This window comes from Grammomys surdaster, unplaced genomic scaffold (assembly GCF_004785775.1).
Source record: "Grammomys surdaster isolate TR1022 unplaced genomic scaffold, NIH_TR_1.0 458, whole genome shotgun sequence".
Taxonomy (NCBI): Eukaryota; Metazoa; Chordata; class Mammalia; order Rodentia; family Muridae; genus Grammomys; species Grammomys surdaster.
This window is the reverse complement of record NW_021604877.1, coordinates 655,669-679,270: the sequence shown is the minus strand read 5'-3', so window position 1 is coordinate 679,270 and position 23,602 is coordinate 655,669. Positions and strand designations below refer to the sequence as shown.

The 23,602-nt window shown below is 47.2% G+C and overlaps 3 protein-coding genes across 14 annotated transcripts; 2 read left to right on the top strand and 1 right to left on the bottom strand.

The window, feature by feature from the left end:
* The first annotated feature begins 8,150 nt into the window (after positions 1-8,150).
* Anapc15 (anaphase promoting complex subunit 15) lies at positions 8,151-11,388 on the top strand. Of its 11 annotated transcripts, none has more exons than XM_028781517.1 (7): positions 8,284-8,585; positions 9,002-9,173; positions 9,560-9,644; positions 9,763-9,892; positions 10,403-10,462; positions 10,744-10,884; positions 11,041-11,388. In XM_028781517.1, the coding sequence occupies exons 3-7, from the start codon at positions 9,622-9,624 to the stop codon at positions 11,086-11,088; spliced, it is 402 nt and encodes a 133-aa protein (XP_028637350.1). In that variant the 5' UTR covers positions 8,284-8,585; positions 9,002-9,173; positions 9,560-9,621; the 3' UTR covers positions 11,089-11,388. The 11 variants fall into 11 exon arrangements, with proteins under 11 accessions (XP_028637358.1, XP_028637354.1, XP_028637349.1 ...); XM_028781518.1 differs by lacking the exon at positions 8,284-8,585 and adding an exon at positions 8,680-8,858; XM_028781525.1 differs by lacking the exons at positions 8,284-8,585; positions 9,002-9,173 and adding an exon at positions 8,151-8,271 and having other exon boundaries at positions 9,768-9,892; positions 10,747-10,884.
* A 266-nt stretch (positions 11,389-11,654) lies between these two features.
* LOC114632922 (transmembrane O-methyltransferase homolog) lies at positions 11,655-17,710 on the bottom strand. Of its 2 annotated transcripts, none has more exons than XM_028781532.1 (4): positions 17,678-17,710; positions 13,831-14,105; positions 12,920-13,116; positions 11,655-12,461 (listed from the first exon to the last, which is right to left on the bottom strand). In XM_028781532.1, the coding sequence occupies exons 2-4, from the start codon at positions 14,087-14,089 to the stop codon at positions 12,141-12,143; spliced, it is 777 nt and encodes a 258-aa protein (XP_028637365.1). In that variant the 5' UTR covers positions 14,090-14,105; positions 17,678-17,710; the 3' UTR covers positions 11,655-12,140. The 2 variants fall into 2 exon arrangements, with proteins under 2 accessions (XP_028637365.1, XP_028637366.1); XM_028781533.1 differs by lacking the exon at positions 17,678-17,710 and adding an exon at positions 15,504-15,575.
* On the top strand, positions 17,213-22,886 carry Lamtor1 (late endosomal/lysosomal adaptor, MAPK and MTOR activator 1). Its single transcript, XM_028781540.1, has 5 exons — positions 17,213-17,416; positions 20,932-21,077; positions 21,298-21,375; positions 21,687-21,813; positions 22,273-22,886. The coding sequence occupies exons 1-5, from the start codon at positions 17,375-17,377 to the stop codon at positions 22,363-22,365; spliced, it is 486 nt and encodes a 161-aa protein (XP_028637373.1). The 5' UTR covers positions 17,213-17,374; the 3' UTR covers positions 22,366-22,886.
* The last annotated feature ends 716 nt before the right edge of the window (positions 22,887-23,602 follow it).

The window sequence follows — 23,602 nt, the reverse complement described above, 5'->3', positions numbered from 1 at the left end:
GCTACAACCAGTGTAAGTGCAGATCCCTGTTGCTTGCTGGAGGTTCTCAGGGATCGTGATTTTTTTTTTTTCAACTTCTGGAGGCCACTTTCATTTGTTAGCCTTATTGCCCCTGCTTCCATCTCAAAGTGAGCAATGGGGCATCTCCCTGATATCCTCATATCCTCTTTCCCAGTAACAGATTGGAATGGTTCTCTGGCTTGCAAGACTCACTTGCTGGCATAATCTAAAACAGTCTCCTCCTCCTCCTCCTCCTCCTCCTCCTCTTTTATCTTTTTTTTACATTTTATTTTATGTATATGAATGTGTATGTGCATGTTGCACGTGTCCATGGAAGTCAGAAGACAGTACTCGGTTCCTTGAGTTACAGAGAGTTGTGAGCCACCATGCAAATGCTGTAAGTGGAACCAGGCAAGAAAAAGAAATGCTTTTTCTTTCCTTCTTAACTGCTGAGGCATCTTTCCAGATCCATTTTATCTTTTTTGTTTTTGTTTTTCAAGACAGGATCTGCAAAGCTTGCTAACTTAAAATTACCTATGTGGCTCAGACTAGCCTTGAGTAAACAATCCTCTTAACTTATCATTCTGAGTGCTAAGTTTACTGAAGTATGTCACCACAGTTGCCAGGGTCCTGTACCTTAATGTCTGTACAGAGAATATTTTGTAATCTAAGACAGCACACTCAAGGGGTCTAGGATTGGGACATAGACATCTTTGGGGGTAGTATTTGTTCCGCCTGCTATCCCGATGTAATGAAGGTATGTTTTTAAGTGTGTGTAAGTTTGGGTTTCCTCAGCCTTTGCTTCCAACACAGAAAGGCTGTCTTCTTACTTTTGTCCGTTTTGGTCAGAGGAAAGTTTGACTGTGGTAAGCAAATATATACAAACCCATCATGAAAATAGAAGCCAGTGAGAGCTCCCTTCCTGAGGCTGGCATTCTAGGGAATTGGAAGTGAATTTAAACGGATCCCTTCCAACTCATCCATCCGTCTTAAAATCTATATGTGATGGTTTGAGTGAGAATTGTCCCCCATAGGCTAGAATCTTTGAACATTTGATTCCCACTCGGGGATATTGTTAGAGGAGAGATGGCATACCCTTACTAGAAAAGTTATGTTCCTGGGGATGGGTTTGAGAATTCATAGCCTTTCTCTAATTTCAGTTTGCTTTCTCTTCTTCATGCATGTAGTAGAAGGTAAGATCTCTCTTTGTGCACAGCTTTCTGTGCTGACTGCTTTCTGCCATGCTACATTACCATTATGGACTTTTATCTCTCTAAGAACTCTAAGCCCCCAAAGCCTTTCTCCTATAAATTTCCTTGGACATGGTATTTATTACAACAACAGAAATGTATTTAATGCGTAGGTCAAGTCCTGAGAGTCCTCAGTGAGATGTCCAAAAATCCTGAAGTGAAGGAATCTTATTTTGAGCCTGGGGTGCATTTCTGGGCCAAACTTCCCTGTAGGGCCTCCTGGCTCTCCACTATAAATATATTTAGCCACACCCAGGGCTTTTTCTTTTTTGTTTCTTTGTTTCCTTCCTTCCTTCCTTCCTTCCTTCCTTCCTTCCTTCCTTCCTTCCTTCCTTCCTTCTTTCTTCTTCTTTTCTAGACAGGGTTTCTCTGTATATCCCTGGCTGTCCTGAAACTCACTCTGTAGACCAGACTGGCCTCGAACTCAGAAATCCGCCTGCCTCTGCCTCCCAAGTGCTGGGATTAAAGGCGTGCGCCACCACTGCCCTTAAAACAAAATTTTAAAGCATTTTATTTATGTATTTTTTTAATGTATGAGTGCTCTGTCTGTATGTATGCCTGCATGCCAGAAGAGGACACCAGATCTCATTATAGATGGTTGTAAGCCACCACCTGTGGGTGCTGGGAATTAAACTCAGGACCTCTGGAAGAGTGACCAGTACTCTTAACCGCTGAACCATCTCTCCAGACCGACAAATGTAACTTTTAAGACATAAAAAGAAGTTTCCATGAGATGAATTCAAGATTGACATTCTTTTTCTTTGCTTTGAGACTGGGTCTCTTGCATCCTAGGCTGGTCTAAAACTCACCACTTAGCTGAGGATGACCTTGAATTTCTGATCCTCCTGCCTCTAGTGACTACCTTCCTCGTGCTGAGATCTGAAGTATTGTTATCACATTCATTTTCTGTAGGGATCAGGATCAAACCCAGAGTTTCATGTGTTCCATAAGCATTTTACCAACTGTGCTATAAGCCCAGGCCAACAGTCTTAAATGGTAGATTTAGCTCAAGTGAACCACTTTGCTTTCCTGACCCTTAGGTTTCTTTTCTTTTATACTGAGACACAGTTTTACCACGACGCTTAGGTTGGCTCTGAATCTCTATGTAGAGGAGGACGATCTCACACTGGAAGAAATCTGTCTTCCTAGTGCTGAGATTTAAAGTGGATGCCAATAGTTTAGGTTAGCCTTAGGTTTCTTTTTTTCTTTTTGGTTTTTCAAGACAGGATTTCTCTGTGTAGTCTTGGCTATCATGGAACTCCCTCTGTAGACCAGGCTGGCCTCAAACTCACAGAGTTCTACTGGCCTCTGCCTCCCTCCTGAGTGCTGGGTTTAAAGGCTTATGCCACAACTGCCCAGCTTAGCCTAAGGTCTCCTCTGAGCTTACTTGGAGCAGGATTCCCCGGGGTTAGGTTGAAGCCATGAGGAGACTAAGTGTGGAAGCCGCTATTGGCAAGGAAGATGGCGACTGCCTCAGTTTCCTCTGTCACTTGTCCCAGGACTAGCCACGTTCCCAAGATAATGAGAGGAGTGAGTAAGCAAGAACCACAGGCCCTGACAGTCACATCATTTAGCCCTGGGCCTTCCTGGGTCTTGCAAACATCTGTGTAGAGTCACAGGTTTTCATCTAGCCCGAGGGCTCTGGGTTTATTTTTGGGTATTGGGAAATTGCCATTTTGACCCTGCTTTCCATTTTTCAGAGCTGGAAACATGGTCAGGATATAAAATTAAAGAAAACAGGAGCTTAGGGATGAGACATTGTCTCTTTGCGGTCCTTAAAGAGACCAATAGGACCAAGGTAAGACCTCAATAACCATCCTATTCCATCCTATTCACATGAGCATCACCAATGCCCTACCCCATCTGAATTCTCTAACACTGTTACTCTAGCCCCATCCATCTAGGTGTGCCCAGGTACATTCTCACAGCCCTCTAATCATAGAACCCACTTCTAACTCTGTCGTTGGCCATCCTTCTCCGTGCATTTTTTTCCTACTTGTTCACCAAAAGGGTTAACTCCTCAAGGTCCATTTAAATAGTTTCTCCTCTGGGCGGGGAGGAAAGTATGAATTCATTTCATCCAGAGGTCATTCATCTCTCCATTTTCAGTGTTCTCCTAATGTTCTCTGTATATATTGATCTCAACACTAACCATCTTCTTCTATAATTGTTTCAGTCCCCACTAGGCTGCATTTTTTTTTTAATCTAGGGGAGGATTTCTTTTTAAACTCTGTTTATCTTTCACTCCAGAGCCTAACAATGTGTCTGACACTCAGCTGACATTCAACAAATGTCGCTAGCTAATTAGTCACCATGAGTTGTTAAACCTGACTGGGGACTTTGGAACGAAACTCTAAACTACTGGGGAATAGCCATGTGTCCAGAGCTGTGATGAAGGGTCAAAGGGGAAGACTGTCTGAGATAGAGAGTAGATAAAGAAGAGAAGAGGGACATCTGGGCACAATGATCATAGGAGAGTAGGTGAAATAACCAGAAGAATGGCCTCAGGGCTGGAGAGATGGCTTGGTGGTTAAGAGCACTGACAGTTCTTCCAGAGGTCCTGAGTTCAATTCCCAGCAACCACATGGTGGCACACAACCATCTGTAATGGATCTGATGCCCTCTTCTGGTATGTCTGGAGACAGGGACAGTGTACTCATTCATATACATAAAATAAATAAATCTTTAAAAAAAAAAAAAAAAGAAGAAGAATGGCTATGGAGGCACAGAGACCGACCGTTGCAGCTCTACCCTCTAGAAGCTTATCATCTACTGGGGTAGCAAACAGAAACATGGTTTTGTACAAAATTGGGCCACAGTAGACCAAATCCTCCTTTAAAGCACCATTTTTGTGCTTGTTCCAGGTTACACTCAATTCACCATCTACATCTGTTTGGTTTACTACTTAACGTTGGTGGGAACTATTTTCTGCCTTCTTCATTCACTCTTGATGACCTCACCCCATTGTGTAGCTTAGAGACCATAACTGCCATGAAATATCCAGCCCAGCTTTCCTATTGATCTGCAGACCCACATGTCTCTGTGCTCCCTCAAACTCTGTAATGTAAAGTGCATCTCAAACTCAACACAGACTGTCCCACCAAAACCTTCCTCAGTCTTTTTAACCTAAAAAAAAAAAAAAAAAAAAAAAAAATGACAACACCAGCCTTCCAGTTGTTTGGGTCAAAAAAATTTTGGTTCCTTCCTCGGATGCCCTATAATTTACATCCTATTAGTCAGCAAACACTGCTTTCTCTACTTCTGTTTGTTTCTCTTAGAGAAAGTATCTCTGTGTAATCCTGGGTATCCTGGAGCTTTCTATGTAGATCAGGCTAGCCTCAAATTCAGAGATCTGACTGCCTCTGTCTCCCACATGCTGGATTAAACGTGTATGCTACCATGCCAAGCTGACTTCTCTACTTCTGATTTGTTCAAAATTTGTCCATTTCTCATCCTCTACCTCTGATTTTTTTAAAGTGTTATTTTATCTTAATTGCATTGTTTTAATTGTGTTTTGCGTGCATGCCTAGTGCCTGTGAAAGTCAGATAAAGGTGTTGAATCCCCTGGAACTGGAGTTACAGTTGTGAGTAGCCATGTGGATGCTGGTGATTGAACTAGCTCCTCTTCAAGAGCAACAAATGTTCTTAACCATAGAGCCATTCCTCCAGCCCCTTTAGTGTTTTGAGACAAGGTCTCCCTGGCTGTCCTTGAACTTGACCAGGCTAGCTCTGAACTCAAAGAGATCTGCCTGTCTCTGCTTCTTGAATGATGTTTGTTTGTTTGTTTGTTTGTTTTTTGGTTTTTCGAGACAGGGTTTCTCTGTGTAGCCCTGGCTGTCCTGGAACTCACTCTATAGACCAGGCTGGCCTCGAACTCAGAAACCCGCCTGCCTCTGCCTCCAAGTGCTGGGATTAAAGGCGTGCGCCACCACCGCCCCGCTCCGTGACTGGTCTGTAATTCATAGATATTCTCATACCTCTGCCTTCCAAATGCTGGGGTTAAAGTCATGTGCCTCCATGCCCAGCCTCAATAAATATTTGTTAAAAGGATGAACAAAAAGGATGGACATTTCCAAGTGATAAATTTACCCTTTGGTGAAAATCTGTTTTTCTGTTCCCTCTGAAGACAGTCTTTTATTTGTGTGTGTGTGTGTGTGTTTTGAGACAGGATCTCCCTGTGTAGCTCTAGCTGTCCTCGAACTCATTATGTAGACCCAGCTAGCTTCAAACTAAGAGAAATGTGCCTGCCTCTTGAGTCCTGGGATTAAAGGCCTATATTACCATGCCTGGTTGTAATTGGACATTTTACAATTTTGTGAGTTTCTTTTTTCTTTCATCCTTCTCCACCCCTCCTCTTTCACCTTTTTAACCCTCTAACAGTAGGTGGGGGGGGGGGGAAAGAGAGTGACGATACTATTAATCTACTTCCTGCTGATTAGTTTCTTGCAGCAAGTTTGATCTTTGTCACCAGGGTATCTAATTTCTTTTCTTTCTTTCTTTCTTTCTTTTCTTTTTTTTGTCTGACTACTAAGCAAACCTCATCCAATCACCTGTCAATCAATCAGCCACACCCTACCGGGGCTCTAGCATTTAAATATCCTCTGAAAAGTCCCCAGAATTCCAAACATCACACAATCGCAGAATCTATCTGTAGCTGGCCAAATCAACCTCTGCCGGCGGACAAGGCAAATTGTAGCTGCTATGGACAATCTGAAGCAGCCCCATAACAAAATCAAACAAAAACACATTTTTTTTTGGCATTTATTTAACTATTCTTTACTGTGGGCATCAGCTTGGGCCCCAAGTATACCAGGTAAAGCCGAAGTTTGCATTGTACATCTCCTCCTTAGTGCATAGCCTGTACAACTCCACAAGGAGAGGTGGCACCCATCACTTGGTGTGGAATACAGACCGCCATCTTTCATGATGATGGCCTCCTCCTCCTCCTCCTCCTCCTCCTCCCCCCCCACCCCCCAAGAAGAATCTGCAGGATCCTCTGGTGCTTCTCTGCCTGGAAGAGCAGTGAGCGAGACCCTGGCCTCCAAGTCCTTGATCAGCTGGTGCTCTCAGTTCCACTCCATCATTCCCCAGTAGGCAACGCCCCAATGCCCACAGCACACATCGTGTAGCCATGTAGCTGGGCACACGCTGTCAGGAGCAGGTTCTGCTTGCAGTCAATGGAGCCACGCCTCCTGGGGGGGGGGAACATGTGCTGCTTCACCTTCCACGGTGCCATACTTGCAAACCCACAAAAATACATTTATGTGTTTTTAAGGAAACCAAATTTCTTTCTCTCTCTCTCTCTCTCTCTCTCTCTCTCTCTCTCTCTCTCTCTCTCTTTCTTTCTTTCTTTTTGGTTTTTTTTCGAGACAGGGTTTCTCTGTGTAACCCTGGCTGTCCTGGAACTCAGAAATCCGCCTGCCTCTGCCTCCCAAGTGCTGGGATTAAAGGCGTGTGCCACCACCACCCGACTGGAAACCAACATTCTTACTGCACCTAGTTAATTTTTTTTTTCCTGATTCACATTTATTTAGTGTGGAAGGCAGCAAACAACTGCTGCAATGTGCACACGCAGGTCAGAAGACTACTTGTGACAGGCAGCTCTCTCCTTCTACCATGTGTGTCCTAGGGATTGAACTTGGGTCCTAGGGCTTGTCAGCAAGCACCTCTGCCCACTGAACTATCTAACTGGCCCTTATTTTTATTTTTAAAATTTATACTTGGTTTTGTGAGAGACAGGGACTTATACATTTCAGGCTGCATTGAACCCGCTACACAGCCCAGTCCAATCTTGAACTTCACATCCTCTTGTCTCAGGTTCCTGAGTGCTACAATTTTAATAAGCAGAGCTTGCTAAAGTTTAAAAACGTTTTAAGCTGAAGCTGAACTCTTGGCCAATAAAATTAGACTTGATAGGAACCACACAGTGAAACTCTTGAATAGCAGCTCTGTCTCATCCATTCTTCACCACAGCCAAGGACAGGAGGAAAACTAGGCAGATTATCGTGCTAGTTAAAGAAGAAACAGTGTAGACAAAGAATTTACAGGCCTGGGGAGATGCCTTAGGGGTTAAAGTGCTTGTTCTAAAAGAGGGCAGGACTGAGGTTTAGATCCTCAGAAACCACATGAATGCTGGATGGTTATGGCAACCAGCCTGTAATTTCAGTACAGAGAATTCCCAGAGAACCTGGATAGTCAGACTAGCCAGCCGTAGCAGGGACTTCTGGTTTTGAATAAGAATAAGATAGAAGAACCGTTGAGAAAGATTTCCAGTATCACTCTTGGGCCTCCACATACATACACATCCATCCACACACACAAGCTGTTCAAACACTCATACATTTAAGATAAAAATTTAAGCAGATAAAAAGGGACCAGCATGGTGGTACACAGCTTCTATACCCGCACGGGGGAAGGCAGGAAGGACTATTCCTAAAGCCAACCTGGTCTAGCTAGTGAGTGTCAGGCCAGTCAGGAATACTCAGTGAGACTCTGTCTCAAAAAAGAAAAGGAAATATTATGAATATGATGTAGTTCCGTGGCAGAGGTTTGTCTAGCATGTTCAAGGTATCCGCTCAAAGACAAGAATGGATATGATCAAACAGGAAATTGAGTCTGAGAGAACAGAAGGGAAGAAACAGATGTTCCTGGAACACAGCAGCACACACAGCATCCATACAAGCGAACATTTCTGGAAACCATTCTATTTCGAGGAGATTAACACACAAACACCACCTAGAGACAGGAGGGCGGGACTAAACAGACACTGGCGAGAGGCTAGCCTGAAGAAACCCGACGCTCGAGATTCAAGGCGGAGCCAATAGGTAGGCGGAGCAAATGTCCTCCCCCAACTAGTACGTAACTAAGGTTCGTCAACATCACTTCCGGTTTGGTAGTTGAAGCGGGAAACAAAAGGAGACGGAAAGCGCATGCGTTAGTGAGTCCCGGATTCTGGTGTGTTCTTCCGCTCAGACCTGGGGAAGCGCTTCCGGGTCGCCGCCGGCTGCCGGCTCTTGGCGCGGTAAGTGCGGAAACGAGACTGCTGCCGTCTCTTTGCTTGTTCTTTCTTCCGGCTTCCAGAGAAACCCAGTTCCTTTGACTCGCCTCCCTAGCAGCTCGTTTCTCCCTTTTTTACTCTTAAAGACATCCTGCTCATTGGCCGCTTCCTTGAGTCTAAGCCCCACCCATCACACATGTTCCGTCATGCATTGGTTTCACTTCCTGTCACCCAACATTTCTTTCAGTTAATTGGCTTCAGCCAGGCCGCGCGCAATTTGCGATTAGCATCCCTATTAGGTCAAAATCCTGACGGAGACCCGCCCCTGCCTCCTTCTTGTTGGTCAAACTCGCAGTCATTATCATAATAAGCAAAGAATGGGAGGTGGTGGGTAGGGTTTTAGGATACAAAAATCTGTCAGTACTTTTGGGATCGTGGTGGACCCCTTTTTTCCTGTCACACGGACCTTGGGAGCTTTGGTCTAGGGAATGACAGCGTGTAGTTCTGCGTGGGTCAAATTAAGTTAGAACAAAAGCTAGAGTAGAGCCGGGTGTTGTAGCTGGTGTACGCCTGTAATCCCAGCATTCGTGGGCTGAGGCATGCGGATCTCTGTGAGTTTGGGACTAGCTTGGTCTGTATAGTGAATTCCACGCCAGTCACGGCTAAATAGTGAAACTTTGTCTCATTTACTAAAAATAGGGGGAAACACCAAGGTAGACACCAATTCTATTTTTTTCCTGTGACCTTCCTACAGTGCTGGACCAGGATCCCTTCCTTGCGTATGTTTTAAGCCCCCACCGAGTGTGTGGCCAAAGTCAAGCTCTACATGTCACTGGGTTTGTGAGCTGAGGGGTTTTAGTTCAGCTTCTTGGTAACCTTCCTGGTCATCAGCTTCAGCCCACAGAGTCGATTTTGTTCTCTTACATGTTAGTTCATTATTCATTTTTCCATTTCTTTGTTTATCTATTTTACCCACCCCTCCTAGAATATCTTTTATCCTTGGTTGTGTGTATTGCAGTTTGACTGGTTGGTGAGAGAGGTGGTTCATGTCCAAAACGTTTTGCACTGGTTGGATGTGACATGAATCAAAAGAGCAAAAAATAAGTTTTATGATGTGTGTGCGTGTGTGTTTAAAATGAATTTTAGTAGATCTTTGGTGTCGCTAATTTTGTACATAACCACAATGCCACGTTCCATCTCTGGCTCCCAGTCTCTTCTCTCCTTAAGCAGCATACAGCTTTACTCATTGTTTTATTTTTTTGTCATAATAACTTTGAGGATGATATAATTTTAATTATCCCCATTCTTACAGATGAGGAAACTGAGGCCCAGAGAGGTTAAGTGTATTGGCCAAAGTCAAAGAGCTAGTAAGTGATGGAGCCAGGACTCAAACTCAGGTCTGTCTGATTTCAAGAGGGAAGGGCAGTTTCTCTGCTACCTCCCACTCCACCCCATCCCTAAATTAAATTACAACTGCATCAAAACAAAACAAATTCATGTGACCCTTTCCCTCAGCTTAGGAGCAATGTCCACCTTGTTCCCTTCACTCTTCCCTCGTGTGACTGAGACACTGTGGTTTAATCTGGATCGACCCTGTGTGGAGGAGACAGAGCTGCAGCAGCAGGAGCAGCAGCATCAGGCCTGGGTGAGTGAGGACCTAGCTCAGCATGGAGGTGTACCCCGAGTCGTGACCTTGCCTTACACTGGAGACCTGCTTAGAAAATCATTTTTCTCTGTGTTTGGAATAGTCAAGCTGGGTTCTTAGGGATAAAGTTCTTACTTTGTGGTACCCTAACTTGCTGAGGGACCATAGAACTTTGGGGCTAGATTAGTACATGCCAAGCTCCTGGCAGCCTAAGATCTTTTCTATACATCACAGGACTTCAGAATTTAACAAGATGCCATATTCTAGGCTGAGTGTCTCATTTCACCCTCACCAGAATTATATGAAAAAACTGAGGCCAAAAGACTTTACCTATGTCCATCAATTTTATAAGGAACAGATGACAGGAGAAAGGGAGATGGCATCTTCCTGAGAATTGGGGGGAAGAAGCTTTGTTTCAACATTTGGAGGTCTATTAAGGGGTCGTGTAAGCTACCTGACTTCTCTGCTTGTGCCTTGGCCCTACTTTTCCCCATACTCCTTTGCCCACAGCTCCAAAGCATCGCAGAGAAAGACAACAACCTGGTACCTATTGGCAAGCCTGCCTCAGAGGTGAGTAGTTCCTGTGGGTGGGGCCTATGTGAAGCCCAGTAGAACAAGGCTTTACTTTAATGGCCTTGCTTTTGGCTCAGAACAGTTGTAGTTTTCAATCTGGGTAGACAGAAAAAGTGGGAGCTTGAGGGGCGAGGCATTGTGCCTAGTACTAAGGTCCTTGAGGTCGTGCAGCAGCCTACCAGACTCGAGGCGGGCAGGGCTGGGAAGGAGGAGGCTCCAGGTAGCCAGCTCCTGACATGGTCCAGGAACCCTGAGGCCTACAGAGTCTTTTGCTCTAGCAGCACTACGATGACGAGGAAGAAGAGGATGATGAAGATGACGAGGACAGTGAAGAGGATTCAGAGGATGATGAGGACATGCAGGACATGGATGAGATGAATGACTACAATGAGTCACCTGATGATGGAGAGGTCAATGAGGTAGGCGGGGTGTAGGGGAGGGCCTTTGTTCCTAGGCTCCTGCCCCTGATCTAATTGATGGCCAAGGCATACAGAAACCCTGGCTGTACCCAGGGGCAGGATCTGGGCTGAGGCTGGCTGAGGCCCCTCCCCACCCACACCCAGCCTCCTCTTCAGGTGGACATGGAAGGCAACGAACAAGATCAGGACCAGTGGATGATCTAGGTAGACAAGCCAAGGTGCCCTCAGTGTGATTCCAGAGCACCCCAACCTATTTTGAATCCACAGCCGCAGCCTTCAGCCTGCAGAACCAGCTTGTGGCTGTAGTGCCTAAAGCTTTCCCTTAGGCACTTCCTCAGCTGCTGCCAGGACGAGCTCTCCTTGGGCCCTTCCAGGCCATCAGTCTTCCCTTGAATCCCAAAAGCCTGAGCCCATCCCACCATCCTGGCTGGTACCTCACTCCTTGGCTGCCAGGTGTGGTCCCTTTCTAACCTTCTTTAATAAAGACACAGGACTGATTCTTTCCCCAGTGTCTATTCCCTGTTTGTTGGTGGGACCCAGAGTTCAGCATCTTTTCTTGGACATTGGGACAGGGTTATGTAAGGGCTCTCAAGCAAACCTAATGGACTACGTTGGCCAGCCAGGATCAGAGCCCAGGTTTCTGTGATTGATAATTCTTATGGCCTAGCTTGTACCCATATGTTCCTGCAGGGCCTCATTGTCTGCAGCTGCCACAGATCTCGTCTGAGTCTCATAGCTGGGAGGCTCTAGGGTTGTGCCAACCAGATGTCTTGTTTTGTTTTATTTATTTCATGCCTAAAAGTGTTTTGTCAGTATGTATGTATATCACATGTGTGCCTGTGCCATGTGAGTGCTGGAAATTGAACCCATGTCCTTTAGGTAGAGGGCAGCAAGCAGTGCTCTTAACTGTAGAGCTGTCTCTCCAGCCCCTTCACCCAGCTGTCTCAGTGTTAGAGTAAACTGAATCTCAGAGGAGGGAAGGACTCACTTGGAGGGAGCAATCAATAACTTAAGTTGACAGCTCAGGCCTCTTGCTTCCAGTTCCTGTATGAGGGGACCTTGTGGGACCAAGAAGGCTGATAGAATTTGACACTTCAGATCAGTATGGAGGTTGGAGGGGAACAAAGTTGAAAAGAAAGCCTCCCCAGCTTGAGCCTAGCATGTTTTGGATAGTAAACAGAAAGGGAAAGGAGATATTCTGAGGTCTGCTTGAATGGGGTTGGGATTGTATTAATAAATGTCCCAGGTCCTGGACCTCAGCCAGGTCCAGTATAAGTGAGTTGGGCTATGCCATCCTTGATGGCAGGGAAGTCTGGGAGGCTGGTGTGGTGGAGGCGGCAGCGATAGCGACCACAGCTCTTGGTGTATTGTAGGAAGCGGGGTGCACCAGGAAAAAGCACATGGTCAGCCAGTACAGTGGCACCATGTGGGAGCAGAGCATGGGCCTCCAGTAGCTGTAGATCCCTTAAGTAATAGCGAGGTCGATGTGCCAGAAGCACCAGATCTGCCCGATTCAGGTGGTGCTGAGCTCTTAGGCGTGGGATCACTTCCTCTGAGCTGCCTGCAATGAGCTCCACCTGTGGGGAAAGCCATAGCTGCAGGTGAGGAGAAGAACTGCTTTCCCACTCTAGACTCCACCAGGATCTAGCTGATTTATGCCAGGTACTAATCTAGGCCCTCACAAGTGTCTCACGTTTCCTCTGACCTCAGAAGTCCAGTAGTCAGTCTCAGTATTGTAATTTCTATTATGTGCCCATGAAGAAGCTGAGAATCAGGATATGTGCTTCACCTGGGGCCACACTAACCAAAGAGTAGGATTTGGACTCAGACTTGCTGAGCTATGGAGAGCTTCCTCTTAGCTGCTGCTTTTGTAGCAATGACTCAGGACTGGGGGTAAGAGCAACATGCCCTCCAGGATGCCAGCTGCCTGAGTGGAGCTGCCTCCTTCAATGGGAGTCCCTCATAAAAGAGGCCTGGTCTGAGCAATTCCTGGGATAGTTGAAGAGAGATCATCGTTGGGGAGATGGGGGCTGACCATTTGCTCATCGAAGCCAGCCAGCCGGATGACTTTTTCAGCCACTGCTGCTGTACGTGAGTCCCGCTCCACAGTGAGAAGGCGACTCCCAGGGGGCAAGGCTCGTGCAATAAGCAGTGTAGAGTATCCGCAGTAGGTGCCCAGCTCCAGCACACAAGCAGGGGCCTTCTCTTCCACAAGCCGCATCAGAATCTGACCTATGAGGCAAGATGGCTGTCATAGAAAACATTCAAAACGTGTGCCCAGAGTCAAACATGCTGTGCTTTCTAAATATTGTATTTACATATGAGGCTGACAGGCTGACTTTGCCCTTTCCCACACCTATCCATCCACCTGGCCAACTTGAGAGGAATCCTTCTAGACTCCGTTTAGATGTTCCTTCCTCCAGGAGGGCCCAGGCAAAATATCCACCCTATCTTCCAGGTTCTTGAGACATTTTCAATTTCATACTTAAATGTACTCCCCTATTGCTGACTGTCTTTTTGATTTTGGAATTGGATAAATCTTTTAATACTTAGAAGTACTTGTGCTGTCTCAGCAGACAGCTATCCTGAATTGGTTGTGGAAGCCTCTTTGGTAGGGAAGAGAGTCTAGAATAGATAATTACAAAGCTCTGAGTTATGGTTATTCTCCTATGTTATAATCTTTTTGAGGCCAGCATTTGTGGCTGGTTTACCCTCTGTGATCTCTACCTCCCTCAGCACCTGGCACAAAAGAGTGGCAATAAATGTCTGCTGGACAATTGAATAACTTGGTCCAGACTCCTCATTTCTAAGTGCAAGGGGGAAAAAGTCATAAACACAATCACGAAGCTTCCTAATTTACCCAGGTAAGCAGCGGGTGATGCTAGGTTTTTCTTCACCGTTTTGGGATTATTTCTCAAACAGAAGGGAAGGGGAAGGGACACTGACCTTTGACAGGGCCCATGTGGCTCAGGTACTCGCAGCAGCTGCTCCAGTGGTCTAGAGTGGTGAGGATGTGACCAGGGTCTCCAGGCAGGGCATGGGTGAGCACATAGCTGAAGGCTCTCTCCTCAATTCGAAGGCCTGACAAGCAGTCTCGAAAGCTTCTCAGCAGGACTGTACGCACTAGCAGTCGGAAATGGTGCCGGTATCTCACTAGCAGTGTTACCACGAGTGGCAGGAATGCCAGAGCAATGGCAGGAGACATTGCCCCTACCTGGGTCCTAGGATAGAGGGAGGTTGCGTGGGTGGGGGAACCTATATGTACCATTTGCCTGTCATTTGTGCAGACTTATTTATGCAATTACCATGCTTATACAAACATGGCTGAGAGGCTGTCCTTTGCCAAAGACAGAGCAGAACTGAAATTAAATCTAACCTATGCTCATTCTAACCTCCCGCTGCCAGTATTTAACACTCAACCCTAAACTCTGGTCCTGGCTGCAGATCCAGTACTACATTGTTCCCTATCCCACCCACTTTCTGACTTTCCTCAAGACTCTTTTCATCAGTTTCTTGGGGTGTCTTCCTCCTATCATACTCCATCTGCCTGGACTCCTGATCCATTATAGTGTAGCAAAAGATTAAAGCTTTGTTGTCACACCCATTCACATTCTCACTGTGCTTTGTCTCAGTAAAAGGTAATCAAAACACCATGCCTGGGGCTGCAGAGATGGCTCAGTGGTTAAGAGCACTTGCTCTTGCAGAGGACATAGTTTGTTCCTACTACTCATATGTTACTTCACAACCATCCAGCTAGATCCTCAGCTCCAGAGGATCCAACCCCACTTCTGACCTCCAGGGGCTCACACAAGCGAAAATGAATATAAGCAAAACACCCATAAAATCTTAACAACAAACAAAACATTTGAGGGATGGCTTTGTAGTTAAGAGCACTGGCTGCTCTTCCAAAGGTCCTGGGTTTGATTCTCAGCACCCACATTGGTTGCTCACAACTGTCTGCAACTCCAGGCCCAGGGGATTCAGCGCCCTCTTGTGGTCACTGTGGTCACTATATGCACATAGTGCATAGAAGTACATTCAGTACATTTGGGCAAGACACCTATACATATAAAATAGAAATAAATAGAATCTTTAAAGATTAAAAAATACTATCCATGGTATTTTGGTGTACACTTGTAATCCCATCATGAGGAAGGCCAGGACAGAGGACCCAAAGTTTGCAGCCAGCCTATACTTCATTTGTGACTCTATCTCAAAAATAAATCCACCCTCTATACCATGTTAGAGTGAGTGTCTTTTTTTTTTTTTCTATCCAAGGACTTTCTCTGTTTGCTCTTCCCTGGAGGTTAGGTCCTCCCTGGCCCCGTGTATTTTCTCTAGCCTGTATTTTTGTATTTGTACCCTCCTCACAAAGAATTCTCTAGAACTGCAAATATGCACATGCACACACCACATGTTCTCACCACTCAGCTTTCTTCTCCAGGACCACAAACAGGGGATAGCTGTCCTTTTTCCCCCCTGCTCCTCCCCCCAGATCCGAGTCTGATGGGCTGTATTTGCAAGACTCTTAGTTGGAAGAGGCGTGCATGCAGGAATGCGAAGCATTTGTGATGTGGGCATGAATTGGTGTGCTTGGGAACCCACAAGGCCCTGCTTACCTGAGCTGACGACTCCTAAGAAAGACCAGGGCACAGGAATGGGAAGTCCTTCAGAGGAATAACCCTAAAGATGGAGGCTGAACCTGATTTCAATTATTGATGCTGAGGCTGTTGTTACCTGAGACCCACAGCTCAGGTTACCAAACCCAGGGACAAACTTCAGCTGCCTCCTATTCCTCAAGCCTTAGAGAAACTTAGCAGAACTCTAGGGTCTTGATCTGAAAAATCAATAAATACTACTAGGTAATTTTTCTAACCCCTTGGGATCAGGACATGGGGCATGGTGTAAACCAAAATAATCGAAACTTACTTACTGAGTTCAAAACCCAAGTTTTCTGTAAATAAGTGTAGGGTACCAGTCACAGAGAAGAGTCAGACTCTGCCTTTGTCTCTCAGTTACTCACATGTGGTACAAGAAATGTACTAGCCAGGCAGTGGTGGCGCACGTCTTTAATCCCAGCACTTGGGAGGCAGAGGCAGGCAGATTTCTGAGTTCGAGGCCAGCCTGGTCTACAGAGTGAGTTCCAGGACAGCCAGGGCTACACAGAGAAACCCTTTCTCAAAAAACCAAAACCAAAAAAAAAAAAAAAAAAAAAGAGTACACTGTGATCACCAGACTAGGAGTTTCATGGTCTGGATTTTGGGCTATTTTCTACCTAGCTACCTATCAAACGGAACACTAGAGTAGCACACTGTACACAGTAAATAGTTGGGGTTTGTCTTTTAAAATTAAGTTCGTTTATTTTATGTGTATGGGTGTTTGGTATGCATTTATGTCTGCGCTGTGTGTGTATACTCACCTGCTGCCAGAGGCCAGAAGAGGGCATTGTTTCTTCTGGGACTGGAGTTACAGATTATAAACCACCATGTAGAGGGTGGGAATTTGGGCCTTCTGGAGGAGCAGCAGCCAGTGTTCTTAATCACTGCGTTGTCTCTAGCCCCATCATTTGTTAATTTAATAAGTGGGTGACACCAGTTTAAGTAAAGAGATGGAAGTGCTCAGAAAAGGCAATCAGGAAAAAAGGTTTGTATTGAGACTTTGAATACTGAGTGTAATCCCTGATTTGGAGAGAGAAGTGTCTGCCATCTGTTTGCTTAGGCAGAATTCACCTTAATCAAGAAACTGCCAAATACAGGAGAGATGGCTAAACTGTGCCAGCTGCAAAGCTTGACAATCTAACAAGTCCTATGACCCACATGGTGGAGACTACCAATTCCTCCTACAAGTTGTTCTGTGACTTCCACACTCACATACATACTCAAAACAAAAATACATATGCCTTTAATTCTGGGAAGGCGGAGGTAAGTGGCTCTCTGAATTCGAGGTCAGCCTGGTCTACACGCAAAGTCCAGGTCAGTGAGGGCTACGTAGTGAGTCCTTGGTCTCTCTCACACACATAAAGGACAAAGAAACTGGCAGAGAGTTCTGAGTGAAGCGCATCTCCCTCCAGGACCTACTCGCCACTCGCGTGGCATTTAAGAATTTATCTTGATAGCTCTGGGCCCACAGAGGTGGCCTTGAGACCATGTGATCACACAACTCGTCTCACTGCGCTGGCCACTAGAGCCAAGTAGACGAGAGGATTCAGATCTGGCGACGAGGACAACAAAATCATGTGACTCGCCCCGCCTGCCTTCGGATCACGTGCCCGGGTCCTCTCACGTAGGACGCACTTTTCCATTGGCTGGCGATTGTCACGCGGCGAGGCGGGACCGGAAGGCAAGATTTGGCTGTGGCGCCCGAGCGGCTTTAGGACAGGCTAGGCGAGGGGGTGGGGAGCGGGAGGCAGCCGCGGGTCATGTGACCGGAAAGGCTCCTGACGGACGCCGTCCCTCCTCGGCGCCGCCTGAGCGCCCGGCCCGACCCCGCCATGGGGTGCTGCTATAGCAGCGAAAACGAGGACTCGGACCAGGTGCGGCAGCGGCAGACGGGGTTTGGGACTGTGGGCTATGACCGCAGGACTTGGGGCCCAGAATAGAGCCCGCAGTGGCGGGGAGCCGGACTGCAAGCTCACTGAGTACGGAGGCCTGGAGGGGACAGATTACAGAGAGGACGGCAAGCCGGACTCCTACCCTCTTAAAGATCCTAGTCTTACTTCAGCCTAGGGTTACGGCGGCCGTCGCCTAACTCGGCCCCTCCCCTTCCACTTTCCAATACCCTCGCATCTCACCGCCTCTATCCTCAGACTGGGTTCTTGGGAAACATTCTCTCTGAGCACTGCAGCTTGTATTAGTGGACCCATTATAGAGATAGGTAACTTGAGGCGCTTAGTCTCCCGAGATAAATCAGGAATTTATGTATGTTGTGTCACTGGTGTAGAAGAGGTAATGCCACTGTTGGCTTGGTGTCAGAAGTTGACACCAAGTTAGTGTCATTTGAGTTGGCCAATGAAGAATTAATAGAGTGAAGACATCGGGACGTTGGGGAGCAATAGAGTTTGCTTTGACTGATATAGAGAAAAGAGGGCATAGGGAACTCGTTGGATTTATGAGATTGGTTTGCCGTTCCCTGTCTGGTTTCTCTAGCTAGAGAGTCCCTCTCTGAAGAATGTGACTGGAGATCTTACTCTTTTCGAGGAAGAATTGGCTTGGAGAGACTTCGGTGTCTTGGGTTTTGTTTTGTTTTGTTTTTTAAATTTCCATCTTCCCCTTGGTGCATCTCAGCCCTCTCTGTACTACGATCTCTTCCCTGCCTGGACGTTTTTGAGGAGAGGACTTTTGAAAGACTGAGTGTCAGCCCACTGTTCATTCCTTTTATAGCTGCCTCAAAGCCTGAGTCCTGCTTTCTACACACAGTAGGCACCGTGCCAGGAAGAACGGTTTCACCCTGTCTAGTGGAGGATCCAGTCAGAGAACTAAGTGGTATCACTACTTAGGAAGGTGTTCTTTCCCCAGTGAGCTCTGCAGTTCAGTCAGGGTGAGTGCTTCCTGAGCCTCAGTCCTTATTTGACCTGAGTTTGACATGCCTTGTGGCAATAACTTTCACTTCATCCTGTCGTGCTATAGGCTAGAACAGCAAAAATAGGAACCCACCACAAAACAGCAGAAAAGGAGATGGCAAATATTCCTGTCTAATGCAGAGCTGTGGAGGGAGAGCTGGACTTGCCTGTCTCCCAAAATTCCACCTTCCCCTTGACAGGTTCTCATTTCTGTTTTGTTGTTGTTGTTGTTGTTGTTTTTGTTTGTTTTTTTGAAAAAAGGTCTCATGAAGCCCAGACTGGCTGCAGACCTGCTATATAGTTGAGGATGACCTTGAATTTCTGGTTCTCCTGCTTCTACCTGAGTGCTGGGATCATAGGCGTGAGTCACTATGTCCAGTTTTATGCAGTAGTAGAGATCAAACCCCAGGTTTTATGCTTGCTAGGCATGTCCTGTACCACTGGGGCTATATTCCCAACCCCCTTTAAGTAGGCCCTCCCCCTTTTCAGCACTGCCTGTCCTGTATTATAAGAACAGCATCCTGTTGGCGTACACTTAGAGTCCCAGCACTCAGGAGATTGAAATAGAACTGCCTCAGGTTGGTGGCCTGTCTGGCTACACAGTGAGTTCAGGGCCAGTTTTGGTATACATAGTGAGTCTGTGCCTCAGAGAGAAGAAAATGTACAAGCAATAGGGTCTTCAGAGGCCTTTTACGATTACTTCATATGACTCCTGCTAGTTACCTGAAATATGTTTAAAGGTGAGGGAAAAGTTCAGAGCGATTTAGCTAACGTTAGAAGTACTCCAGCCACAGTGTTCTAAGAACAAGATGCGTGCTTTATATAATGGGACAGGCTCTGAGGTAGTGGTGGGCAGACGCTGTGGGTCTGCTAAAGTAATGAGATCTTGACTCGGGTTGTGTTGGCTTAGGAAGCAAACTTTGATGTGACAAACTTACTCCATGTGTCACTCATTCTGTGAATGTCAGGCGATGTCTAACTTTTTTTTGGTGGGTGTGGGGATGACACAGCCGTATCCTGGCTGGCAGCAAGCCACAAGGTTCTCCTTGTGACCAGCTTTCCTTTAGAGACCCTCTCCACCTTTGGCAAACATAAAGCCTAGCCTGTTGATACTGAGGAAGGAGGAAGATTGTCCAGGAACCTAGAGGTAAAGGGGCAGAAGACCATAGATGTTTCCTTTTGTCATGGTGACCTGGGTCAAATGGCCTGAGGACATTGGGGCTATGTAGTTCTGAGGAGGAAGAGCGAGGTGGAGAGGCTGAGCCTGTCTGGGGTGGGGCAGGCAAGGCAGGAGGAAGTAGCCCTCTGTAGGGAGAGTTGTGAGCCAGAGAGCTGGCTCCTGTAACTGAGAAGCTGGTGGGAATTGAGACAGCCCTGGAAGATGACTGAGACTGGCTGGTGGCCACTGGAAGTTGATGGGTCAGCACTGGCCAGCATTCCTCTCCGTCTACACACTACACTCCTTCAGAAGTTGCCATGTTCTGAGCCTTCTAGGGCCTGCGCAGACATGAAGCAGGTCTGCTTATCTAGAGCGCACCTGACACAGCCAGCAGGGATCTCCACTGACGACTCAAGGCCGTAGGTTAGAACCAGAGGCTGACCAGGACAAGGAAGACACATGATAGGAGATGCAGTTTTGGTTTAATTCTAGATTGGTTCTGGCGTTTGTGGTTGGCTGTGGAGGTTAATAAGCAGGGCTGCTGAAGACTGAGGAGACTGTTGGGGAAAGTATAGTTTGGTTGGGAGGAAGAGCTCCACTGTTCCTCAGGCCAGCATATACCAGGAGGTAGAGGCGTGACACTGGCAGGCTCCAGGCCAGCTGGGTTATATAGTACCTGCGCAGCCTGGGGAACATGGGAAGACTGTGCCTTGTGTGCATGTGTGTATTATATTGTTCTTGTGATGGCTTTACAATGATCCTGGAGAGGAAGAAGAGAGGACATTGGTGGCTTTGTCTCGGCTGTGGGCTTGGAGTTTCTGCACTAAGATAAAGTGAGGAAAGGCAAGGTACAATGGGCCTGCTTTCTTGCAGTCCGGGCCTCGCTAGGGCCTTATAATGTTGTGGGTAGACATTGGGAAGTACTTTACCCGGGGAAACAGGAAGACTGTTCTTGTGCTTCTGACTTGCATTGATTTCTGCTCTAGAACCTTACTTTGGTATTTTCCCACCTCGTCTGACTTTAGTCAGTTCCAGTAGCCTTTGTCCAGAAAATGTTGACCAGTTCCTGAGGCTCCAGGACTGTTGGTCAGTGCTGCTTTGCTCCTCTCTGAATGTTTTTTTAGGTTGTCTAGGTTCATCCTAGACCACCAGCTTTGGGCCAGACAGTGAATGTTTTCTGACTTTACATCCACCTGGACACTGAATCATTTTCATAAAAGTAGTTTTAGTATTTAAAGGTCAGAGCTGGCCTGAGGAGAGAACCTTTGAAATGAAAGGAAGGTTAGACTTAAGGTCCTGGGGCTGACTTTTCTGTACTGGCCCCTCTTAGGATCGGGAGGAGAGGAAGCTGTTGCTGGACCCCAGTAGCACCCCTACCAAAGCCCTCAATGGAGCCGAGCCCAACTACCATAGCGTACCTTCAGCTCGCACAGATGAGCAGGCCCTGCTCTCCTCCATCCTTGCCAAGACAGCTAGGTGAGTGTCACAGGACCAGGCTGGGGCAGAGGCAGCCAAGTTTGGAACATAGAGGATGGGACAAGGTCATTAGGGAGCCTTGTCTCTGGGTTCTGCCCTGTTATGGTGGGCAGGTGGGGGAGTACTAGTGTCACATGGCCTTGGAGTTGGCACCTAGCACTGATTCTTGTCCGTGCCCCTCTGAAGCACCTGTCATGTCTTCTGTCTCTCCTCTTCAAAGCAACATCATTGATGTGTCTGCCGCAGACTCCCAGGGGATGGAGCAGCATGAGTACATGGACCGGGCCAGGCAGTACAGGTGAGCATGGGGCCAGCTTCCTAGACATTCATTTCCAGTTTTGGAGTTTGGTCTCCAGGCCAGGCTCTTCATTTGGGTGCAGCTCAGACAACTAGCTACAGATCACTTAAGTGCCTCAGGCATTCACGTCAGCCCTGTTTGCCCAGTGTGTTTGATGAAGGCTCATCAGGTCAAAGGAGTACAGCCAGAGTGAGTTTGTGATGAACTGTACCCTGTCACCATGATCTCCTGGCCTGAGGGAGGCTTGCCTGGGCAGGGCAGGGCAAGCTTTGGCCTAATTGTCCTTCCTCGTCTCCTCCCCTCTTGGCCAGTACCCGCTTGGCTGTGCTTAGCAGCAGTCTGACCCATTGGAAGAAGCTGCCACCGCTGCCGTCTCTCACCAGCCAGCCCCACCAAGTGCTGGCCAGCGAGCCTATCCCCTTCTCTGACTTGCAGCAGGTAAGCACTCCCGGCTAGTCCCCCACTCCCTTCCCACGTGGCTTCCTGGGGGGTGGGAGCCTGGTATCGGTGTGCCCAGAGCATTCCCACCTTGGTCTTGGCTTTTATAGCTTTCTTAGTTCCTCCCCACACCGGTTATTCTCCCAGCATCTGCCCTTGCTTTTGTCCTCTCTCACTTCGTCGTTCCAGAGATAAAACTCAGGGCTTTGTGCATGCAAGGCAAGCGCTCTACCAGTAAGCTACAATCGTAACCTAACCTTTGGTTTCGAGAGACGGACTCAGTGTTACAGCCCAGGCTGTATTGTGGCCCTCCTGAGTGGCGGAACTATAGGCAAGCACCAGCAAGCCCAGCTCCGTTTGGCTTTCAGTCCACCACTCCTCCTTCCCTTTCCTGCCACCCCGTCTCACACTGTAAGTCTCCCTCTCATGTCTGTTCTCTCCCTCCCTGGCCTCTCTCAGGTCTCCAGGATAGCTGCTTATGCCTACAGTGCACTTTCTCAGATCCGAGTGGACGCGAAAGAAGAGCTGGTTGTACAGTTTGGGATCCCATGAAGAGAGGGATCCTAGGACAGCTCTTCCCTCGTCTTCATCCCGTCTCCACCCCACCTTTTCTGGCCCCCAGCCTCACTGTGGCTTTCTACAGTACCTAACCTGCTACTAATCACGGAGAAGAATGTGGAGGAAGGAATAAGGCTGGAAGCCGGAGCAAGTGAGGACTAAGCAAGGGAAGGGAGAGCCGATTGCCATCGGCCTTCACGCTCTGGTTAGGGTGAGGTTGGGGCCAAGAGGACAGGGCCTGGCAGATCTTCAGAGTCATTGGGAAATGGAGATACCACTGTAGGGGTGAACACCGGGAGACCTAGGGGATCCCCTTCCCACCCTTTCTCTTGGCTTCCGATTCACTCCTGTCCCGTTCCCTGACTCGGTGCTCATAGCACCTCACTGGGGATTATGACCAGGGTCTAGAGGAGCTTGAGTCTGATTTGAGTTTGTATTTCTAGCACCCTGGGTTTTTACATGTTTGCTCTTTTTGTTTTTGTTTGTCACCCCTCGATAAAGAAAGTATATTCATTTGTGTTTCTGGTTCAACCCCCTCTGCCCTGCCCACTATTTACTTTGGCTGTTCAAGTCTGCAAGCAGTGAAATGCTGACGAGGAATCAGGAGATAAAATTTCACGGTTCCCAGGTCTTAGATGACATAGTGTGAGATAACCCCGGTAGGATAAGTATTTATTCATTTTTCTTCTCCATGGATGGGAACATTGTAAGAGCTATACAGACTTGAATGTGAGGCAGCTGTGACTGTTGGGGAGCCTGCCTCAGGAGGCTTCCACATTGCCCCTGGGGGTGGGAAGAGACCCTACTCTGCTGGTCTTCTTTTCAAGAAATGATTATTTTCTTCCTGTTGAGACAGGGTTTCACTATGGAGCCCTGGTTGTCCTTGAACTCTACTTAGACCAGGCTGGCCTCAAACTCACAAAGAACTTTCCTCTTTCTCCTGAGAGTTGTGTGTAACCATTGCCCAGCTAGGAAATGAAATCTTGACCAGAATCCCAGCCTGAGAGTAAAACTACCCTGCTTTGTTAGAAATAGATCACAGCTGATTGCTTTCCTACTCTGGAGGCTGAAGGCAGCACCACACACCTTGGCACTTTATGAAGATTTCTGTGAGACTTACTCCTGAAATACCAGCACTCAAGAGGCTGATGCAACAGGATTGCTACAAGCTTAAGCCAGCTTGGGCCACAGAGTTAGAATCTCTTGGGGGGAAAAAAAGATTTTAGAAATT